This window comes from Olea europaea, chromosome 17, assembly GCF_002742605.1.
Source record: "Olea europaea var. sylvestris chromosome 17, O_europaea_v1, whole genome shotgun sequence".
NCBI lineage: Eukaryota > Viridiplantae > Streptophyta > Magnoliopsida > Lamiales > Oleaceae > Olea > Olea europaea.
The window spans coordinates 23,443,963-23,453,527 of NC_036253.1; the positions used below are offsets into that span (position 1 = coordinate 23,443,963).

A 9,565-nucleotide genomic window follows, 5' to 3' on the forward strand; every position below is an offset into this window, starting at 1 on the left:
TGAAAAAGTACGTTTGATTTTTAGATCAATTGATATCAGCTCACCGTATCTCAAATTCTGCATAAATAGATTGAAATATAAACAGTTGGAACACTAAAAGAAATTGATAAAGAAAAGTTAAATAAAAGTACAAAAATGTTCGAATAGTGTCAATGTAACTGAGGTCGATTTGATTTTTCAACTATGTTACTACTTAGTCACTGAACTTAAAAATGTAACTCAATGGTCACTAAACTTCGTCAAGTGTTACTACTTCATAACCGAACTTTAAAATGTATCTCAATGGTCACCGAACTTTACACCGTGTTACCCATCCGTCACTCGAGTTGATGCCATTTGTTGAACTTAACAGATTTTTCCATTTGAGTGACGGATGAGTAACACGATGCAAAGTTCGATAACTATTGAGATACATTTTAAAGTTCGGTTATGAAGTAATAGCACTTGACGAAGTTCAGTGACCATTGAGTTATATTTTTAAGTTCAGTGACTAAGTAATAACATAGGGCAAAGTTCAGTGGCCATTCATATAATTAACCCGTCATTTGAGTATGTGAAATGTGACTTTTCAGGATGTATTTCGAAGTCTAACGAGTCTCCTTGTGAATTGAGCCTGCAACTTGCTACTTTTAAGATACACGTGTTTCATGGATTTAACATAATAACACGTGGTAGGTGGTAAAGAAGAGAGGGATCATGGATTGACTTTGAGTAGACCGATAAATGAGCCTAAAGTTAAGATCAAATTCATCCAAAGTTAAATAAAACAATAATGTCTCCCAGTTTCAGCTTTCAGGATTATACATCTACCATATATAGGCGAATTTATGGTAACGAAGAATTAATTTGGGAAGAAATGGCGGACGAAGGTGCCATGGGACGGAGTGAGTAATTTTTTTTTAAATAATATAAAATAAAATTTCTTAATCTATCTAAAAAACAAAATCAATATATATAAATGAGACCAAGTGAGTAATTTTAATTAATTTATTTATTTTTATCCATGTTAAAAATCGAATCAAACATCTTTATGTGACATGGAGAGTACAAATTATATTTTTTCTTATTCCTCTTTTTTTAATTTTTAACTTTTTTTTTCCACCTTTTTGACTTATATGGAAACTTCTCTTTTTAAGTAAAAAAAAAATAATGTAGTTACAAGTTATTTGGATTGAAACATTGGTTTTGAACAAACTTAATTACATGAATAGACAGTAAATTTGATCGACGAGAAACAAATTTGAAATAGCCCATAAACTATCTTCATTAGTTATTGCCTGGGTGACAAAATGCACCTCTAATTGGATTGGTAGCAAGTTTTCATTTCGTCCTTCGTCCAAGAGATGTAAGGGTTGTTTGAGTCTCATTTTTCTTAAAAAATTCATTTTCTCTAAAATCATTTTTCTATCATACATTTTTTAATAAAATAATATTACATGTAAATTAAAATTTTTTTCTTAATTTTTATTCATACATTCTTCAAAAATTACTATTAAAAAATACATTTATTCTCTCAAAATGGGACTAAAACATAAATTTAATTAAATGAGTGGTTAAATTTGCTGTAAAGAAAAAGTGCTACAGTAACTTATGTGAACAGTGACTTTCCCAAAACGTGTTTGGGAGTCAACGAGTCTCCGTTTGGTGGGTGGAAAATAAAGAAGAAAGGGGTTATAGAATGACTCAGGTAGACCTATAAATAAACCTAAAGTTAAGATCAAATTCATCCAAAGTTACATGAAAAAAATTTCTCCCAGTTTCAGTTTTTAGGATCATACATCTGCCATCTACCATATATAGGCGGAGAATTAATTTAAGAAGAAATGGCAGACGAAACTGCGGTGGGATTTCTGCTAGAAAACTTGAAGCAGCTACTTCTTTACAATGCAAATCTGATTCTTAATGTGAAGAGCGACGTCGAATCTCTGCACAAAGATCTGCAATTGTTCAAAGCCTTTCTCAAAGATATGGCAAAAAGGGACAACAACCCTGAAGTCCTAAATTCACTGGTGAATCAAATCAGAGACATTGTGTACGAAGCAGAAGACTATGTGGACATGTATGTTTCTCATTCAGCTATGCAGAAGGCTCGAAGAGGCGTCGAAAGATTTGTCCATATATTCGATCATACGACGACGCTTCGAGGTACGGCAGAGAAGATTAAGGCTACGAGGACCAAGGTCAATGAAATATATCAAAACAAGATATTTGGGTTTGAAGCCCTGCTAGTTGCTGCTCCTGCGGTCAAAAAGAAAGAGGTAAATTGCCATTACTCTGATTAGTGATTTCGAATCTTTGCTAATTGATTATTTGCTTAGTTGATTGTGTTTACAATTTATCATTTCCGAGCATGTTTGGCTAATCATAATAAAAACTTGGTAATTTGTTTAGAAAAAAATAAACTGGGCATCTCGAGGGAATCTTGATATTAGAAGTTAGGGGAGTATTTTTCAAAACAAGGAAACACAAGATCTGATGAATTCAATAAGAACGAAAATTAAGTTGACCAAACCTCCTTTGTTGTTTCAAGAATTAATTAATTTTAATGCTAATTTTAAAATTGTAATTTAGAGCCAGTTTGACATGCTTCTGCTTCTTTATCGAAAAGCTCTTCTTTTTGAGAAAAATATGTTTTATAGTAGCTTCTTTATATCATTAGTTGCCTAATAAATCTTTACTCTGTACATAATTCATTTTCATTTATATGTGTCATTAAAATATATGACTAATAAAGTATGTTTCATATTCCTCTTTGACATATTTACTTTAATTCACACAATAAAATATTATATATGTAAACTTAAAACATTTTTCTACTTTTTAACCACACATTCTAAAAAAAAATACTATTCAAAATAATGTTTTAATATTTGAAAGATGTCAAATAGGGTCTTAATTAGTGAGTAATACTACCTATTCAATTATTTATATGGACCGAGTTTCATTTTCTCTTGTCCTAAAATATAGGCCTATATCTTAATTTAGAATAGGTTGTTTTGTTCCTTTACTAATATACCTTAATCAATTTTTCTCACTTAATATGCCAACTTTTTGAAATTATTCAAATACACACATTTCCCACTTTTTAGAAACATGAACAACTCTCGTTTCTTCTTCTTCAAATTAAATCATTCAAATTTTTTACTAATTCCAACAATAATTTATTACTGTATATTGAATTTTAAATAGGGGTAAATTAGGAAAGATCTTGGTAAGAATTAATTTTCCAATGACATTAAATAAGATTTCTTAATCTGTGTGAAAAACGAAACAAGTCTATATAATTGGGATGAAGGGAGTATTAGTAGATATGCATTCCTAGTTAGGTGACAATGGGTCCCTTGCTTCATTTTTTAATCTATTAAAGTGCGTTACACCTATAATGGATAATGAATCGAATTCCATTGCCATCTTTACCACCTAACTAGTGATGCAACTCTACTAATGAAAAATAACATTATTCTTTCTGCTATTGATCCCAGCTTATCTTCAAACAATTGCAACACTAAATATCATTACATGATTTTGAATGAAGTGTGTACTACTAAACTAAGTTTACTACAATCTTGAATGCCATTTGGTCTCCATTTAATATCAATACTATTATAACATATATTAAAGGCTCCAATTTCACCTCAACTGATTATTGCTCACTATATTATAGCCTCCCATTGTGGAAGACAACGTGGTGGGCTTTGAAGATGAGGCCCAAACAGTAACCAAACTTCTCACTGAAGGGTCCGAGGAACTACAAGTTATATCAATAGTTGGCATGGCTGGTCTTGGTAAGACAACACTGGCTAAAATGATATATACTGATCGTGATATTGAGTTTGAATTCTACAACCGCGCATGGATTTTTGTTTCTCAAAAATATAGTAAAAAGGAAGTGCTTCAGGATATTCTACGACAACTTACTGCTAAGCCTAGTAAATCTGACATGAATGAAGTTGAATTAGTTGATGAACTTCGTAAATTTTTGAAGGAAGCAAAATATTTAATTGTCATGGATGACGTGTGGACTAACGATGCTTGGGATGATTTAAAAACTGCGTTTCCTGTAAACAAGAAGAAGAGTAGAATTTTACTTACTACTCGTATTGAAAAAGTGGCTAAGTGTGCCAACCCCAACATTGAACCCCATAAGTTGCGATTTCTAACTGCTCAAGAAAGTAGGACTTTATTCCAAAGGAAGGCACTTGGATCAATGGAGTGTCCTGACGAGTTGAGAGACCACGAACAGCGAATTGTTCAGAAATGTAAAGGACTACCACTGACAATAGTTGTGATTGGAGGAATTTTGCTAGGAAAAGGTAAGGAAAGTGAATCGTGGAAAAAAGTTGCTGAAAGTGTGGAGGCATTTATTAACATGGACGAGCAGAAAAAAATGGACCATAGTATACAAATGAGTTTTGATCATTTACCTTATCACTTGAAACCATGTTTTCTCTACTTTGGGATATATCCTGAAGACTTCCAAATTCCAGTATGGAAACTGCTTCGCCTTTGGATCGCTGAAGGATTCATACAGCAAAGTGAAGGAATGAATATGAGTTTGGAGGATATTGCTGAAGAGTACTTGGAAGATTTCATCAGCAGGAATTTAGTCATGGTTGGGCAAAGGAGGTCAAATGGCAAAGTTAAAACGTGCCATATTCATGACATGCTACACTTGTTTTGCAAGACACGAGCTGCACAAGAAAGTTTTTTCGTCGAAATTACGCATCTTAATCAAGCTACTTATTCATCTCCCAACATTGACTCTGAAAAGTGTCGTCGCCTTTCCATCAATTCCAGAATTTCGAACTATCTCTTTTCAAAACCAAGTGGTCCACGTGTTCCACGTGTTCGGTCTTTTTTGTGTTTCTCCCATGAAGAAATAACCTTGCAAAATGAGCAAAATTCTTCAATCCCTCATGCATTTCAATTGCTCAGGGTGTTAGATGGTAAACCCATCCATTTCACTCGTTTTCCTCCTGACCTAACTCTACTTGTACATTTGAGGTATCTTGTTCTCTCCTGCACCATCAAAATACTTCCTGCATCCCTTTCCAGCCTTTGGAACATACAAACTCTTGTAGTTGAGACATCATCACGCACCCTTGAAATCAAAGCAGATGTATGGAAGATGATTCAAATGAGGCATCTAAAAACAAACGTATCCACAACATTGAAAGGCCCTCTCGCTAAATCAAGAAAAAGTAAAGAAGATTCTTTGAACTTCAAAACACTTTCTACAATATCACCTGAAAGTTGTACAGAAGATGTCTTTTCTGCAGCTCCAAACCTAAGCAAATTGGGTATTCGGGGCAAAATAGCTAAACTATTGGATACCAAGGGTACTGGATCTAGTTTGTTTGACAGTCTGGGAAAATTGGATTACCTTGAAAATTTGAAGCTATGGAATGATGTATTTCCTCAACAACCTTCTGAAGGAAAAATAAGGAGCCTTCCACAAAGCTACCAATTCCCATCCAAGCTTAAGAAGCTAACAATAGTAGATACCATGCTTGATTGGAAGCATATGTCTACTTTGGGACTGTTGGAAGGCCTTGAGATCCTGAAGTTGAAAGACAATGCATTCATAGGGGAACGTTGGAAGTCCCAGGATGGAGGTTTCCGTTCTCTGATAGTCTTGCATATTGGAAGGACAGATTTAGTTAATTGGATGGCTTCTGCTCTTCATTTCCCACGACTCAAGTGCCTTCGTCTTAATCACTGCAGTAAGCTTGTTGAAGTCCCATTTGAACTGGCTAATGTTCCAAGCTTCCAAATATTGGACTTGAACTGTACCACCAGAGCAGCAGCTGATTCTGCAAAGAAAATTTCTGAGCATAAAAAGAAGCATGGTGGTAATGGATTTAAGCTTTCAATTTACCCTCCAGATCATGATCAATGATCTCCATTTGCTCGAAGCTCATAAATGCTACTTCACAGGTAATATATTTTAAACTTTGTTCTTTTCAATTGATATATCTATTCCTACTTAAAACTTAAGCACCAAGAAAAGATTGTTTTTTCCCCTGTGTCCTTTCTATTTCTTAACTCTGTGTGGATATATGCTCTATCTGCTAATCCATGATTTGAATCAGAAAAATCTGAAAGATATGAAGTGGAAGTCCAAGTAAACATGTTTGCTACTATCTTACATATTACTAACGAATTATGAAAATTATTTCTAGCGTAATGGTGTAAAAATTCAATGATATGATCAACTCATATTTTTGCAGGCTGATAATCAGATGAACAGTGATGTCATGAGTGTTGAATAAAGGAAGTTTAGATGCATGGAGCCAATGTTTCTCTTCCCTGTGTTTTTCCATTACGTTCAATAAAAAATTGCACTTTATTGTATGTTGAACTTCAAAATATTGGTAGTTTCTTTTTACTCAGTGTGTTGTATTGCTGTAATCATTTTACCTTGCTTTAGCTTTTGACTATGGAATTACTGCTGCTTTCATTTTACCTACTTATAATTTTTTTTCTTGACAAAGTGGCAAATAGAAAACTGCATGGTCTTGCGCTCTTACTTTATTGCACCTAATGTAATTTGCCTTAGCTTGATGAGTATGGTCATTGTACTTTGAGCAGGTTTTGCTAAGTAAATTAAACTTACTTTTATGTAATATTTCATTCACGTACATATATATTTGGAACCTAATAGGAGAGGCTTATTCTCTTAGAGCGACCCGTTGTAATTTTTTCAGGATTTCGAAGATCGGAAGCCAATGGAAGGAGAGACTTGTAAGTTTTGGGTAGAATTATGAGTGAGTTATAGAAATTTCAACCAAAAATTGAGATCTATTGTAGTTTGCTATAGTTGCAATATAACTCCAAATCCTTCATTGTCTTTAAATTGTGGTTGGGTTCTTCCATCGTATCCATAATTGTGTTAAATACATTGATAAATATATTCCTTCTAATGTGCATTACATCTAAATTAAATGCCACAAAGCATATCCAAGAATGTGTTTAATCAATTTATTTTTTCTTACAAGCTTTATCGGTTATAATTTTGGGAAGTTTCTTATAGTGGTAACTTGACGTGTAATAAATGATGCTACCAATGGCCTGATTTTGTAAACAGGGCAGGTTAGTTTCTGTTTAACAGAACATTTGAAGACTTGTTTTATGCAAACATTAATTATTGTAAACAAGATTAGAGTTGTCATCCTTACTTTGGCTTAACATTTTAAACAGGTAAAGATTTGGTATTTGATTAACCTTTGGAAAAGGAACGTAATGTACAGGCCCCGTTTTCATTGAGAAGTATGGTGCGTCTATTATGAAACACGACATCAAGCCGGTCCCCAATATAAAAGCACAAAAAAATAAAAAAAAATAAAAATAAAAAAAAAAAGAAAAAGGAAAAGGAAAAAAATGATTCATTCTACAGGCTTGCATATATGCAATCACAATAAGCTTAACCCTTTATTTGTCATCATTTATTTTAAATTATTTTTCATTATTTTTTCTACAACACTCATTATTAATCACACATTCTTCATTAAATAATATTACACGCAGATCAAGAATTTTTCTTTCTTTTTTAACCACACATTCTTCATCAATTACTAATTCATAATACATTTTTTCAAATTATCAGGGCTCAAGCAGGAACATAAAAGGCGATCATTTTCCAAAAACATAATTCAAACATATCATTTCTTAGTACAAAAAGATGATCAAAACAGTTCCTTATAAGTTGCGATCAAAAGAGGGGGCTAGATTAGAACCATAACGCGTTAGGAGCGATTAAAACTTACCTTGAAAACCCATTTTTTAGTACAAAGTTTCGAAAAACTTCAGCCTTGTTTCTTCAAGACTTTAACATCCTGTCCCACGCTAGGGACTCCAACCCGCAACTCTCGCAGGCAAACTGATAATGTATTTTAAGTGAGTGCGCTAAATACTCCTTGTTATAAATAGAAACTAAATCTTCTTATAAAGTTGGGTAACAATAATAAAATACTTATGCAATCTTGTTTCCATAAATCATATTCTGAAGCTGCTCTCGGAGCATAGCCCAATGGTACAAAAGACAGGAGTGAGGTTATCTCATGTCTTGCTGCAGCCGCAATGTAGGGATTCGATTCCTACGATATAGAATTGGATTCCTTGTAGGCGCAATGTACAAGCAACTCTTGTTCCCTGGCCTATTGGAGCACATCCCGCGATTTACCTCCCTCACAAAGCTCTAGGGGTTGGACGATGGAGATCCTTAAGGTTGGGGTTTAACCTTTTTTTTTCATATTCTGAAGCAGTAAGTGACTATCTAGTTTGTATAGAATATTTTGGAATTCTTCAAGACTCAGAGCCTTCTATAGAATTTGTGAACTGCTCATCAGGTTTTAAACTTCCGGCATTCATTGCCTCCATAATTAGTTTGTAGTTGTGCTTTGCAAATTGTTTAGCAAATCAACATTTTACATTATTTGGTGAACTTGGTGTTAGGGAATATGGTATGACACATCTCTGATTATGACTTGTTTCTTTAGTTGTGGCATTCATTTTTAATATCGTGTGTTATTATACTATTTCATTTTATTACCTATATTAAATAATGTCCGTAATGGAGTAATTTCTTGGCTTAGTCTATCTTATATAAATAGTTTTTACTATTATTCATATGCAGATAATGCAATTCATAGATACATATTTTATTCACCTAATAATGGTAATGACAAAAACCATTTATTTCTTGTCTCTTACTAGCTCTTCCGCTCTCAATGTTTGGTAGGTTTTCAACTCTACTTCACAGCTCATCACAGGCAACCACATATACTTCTCATATTGGTCTAAAATTGGTGGTGACAATAAGATAAAAGATGTATTTTAGACATTTTTTAGGGTGGATCAGTCAGTTCGACCCATTTGGTATGAACTCATGACATTCATATCCCATCTAGGCAATATGTCATATGCCGGAAAGGCATTAATTGTCTACATCAACACAACTTTCATTTGAAAATTCTTCTTTATGTATATGTCGTAAGTTTCTTCTTTGTATATATGTAGTAAGTTTAAACTCCTTTACCCATAATAGTTTTACTTCATCCATTAGGCGATTCACATAAAGATTTAACTGGGACTCTTCAATGGCGAGAAAAACATACTCAAAAATTGCAGTCATATTACATGCACATACAAAGTGGGAGATCACATCCCACTGCATTCGTCACAATTTTTTGATGGATATAGTTTCTTGTAACTTGTGGGACTAAGGATCCACCAGAGTCTGACCATGGGTAAAGAATGGTACCCCGTGTACATTTTTCTCATATTGTTGGTACCTTGGGTTGAATGACATGTTTACTATCAAAAATTTCAGACAATGGCACAAGAGGGCTTTCTTTAGATGTCTCCATTTCTTATTGACGATTAGTGGGATTGTCACTCTTTTTACTTTTCAGCCAATAGAGATTTAGGTGTTGCTCTCAACCCTAATTGTGTGCTTGCTCGTACGGATTGTACTGCAGGTATGTATCGTCTGAACATACTGGATTGACAAAATTTTATGTCTTTGTGTTGAGAACAAATTCCATTCTCCCAAAGGCATGTCATC

General features: G+C 33.7%; 1 protein-coding gene across 2 annotated transcripts; it reads left to right on the forward strand.

The window, feature by feature from the left end:
- Positions 1 to 1,707: 1,707 nt before the first annotated feature.
- Positions 1,708 to 6,856, forward strand: LOC111365461 (putative late blight resistance protein homolog R1A-10). Of its 2 annotated transcripts, none has more exons than XM_022986014.1 (3): positions 1,708 to 2,258; positions 3,665 to 5,937; positions 6,708 to 6,856. In XM_022986014.1, the coding sequence occupies exons 1-2, from the start codon at positions 1,824 to 1,826 to the stop codon at positions 5,897 to 5,899; spliced, it is 2,670 nt and encodes an 889-aa protein (XP_022841782.1). In that variant the 5' UTR covers positions 1,708 to 1,823; the 3' UTR covers positions 5,900 to 5,937; positions 6,708 to 6,856. The 2 variants fall into 2 exon arrangements, with proteins under 2 accessions (XP_022841782.1, XP_022841781.1); XM_022986013.1 differs by lacking the exon at positions 6,708 to 6,856 and adding an exon at positions 6,231 to 6,529 and having other exon boundaries at positions 1,709 to 2,258.
- The last annotated feature ends 2,709 nt before the right edge of the window (positions 6,857 to 9,565 follow it).

Excerpts from the sequence above, each read along its gene's own strand:
- LOC111365461 (XM_022986014.1), top strand. The coding sequence starts at position 1,824 with ATGGCAGACGAAACTGCGGTGGGATTTCTGCTAGAAAACTTGAAGCAG. Across the intron at positions 2,259-3,664 it reads CTGCGGTCAAAAAGAAAGAG|CCTCCCATTGTGGAAGACAA; the intron begins GTAAATTGCCAT and ends ACTATATTATAG.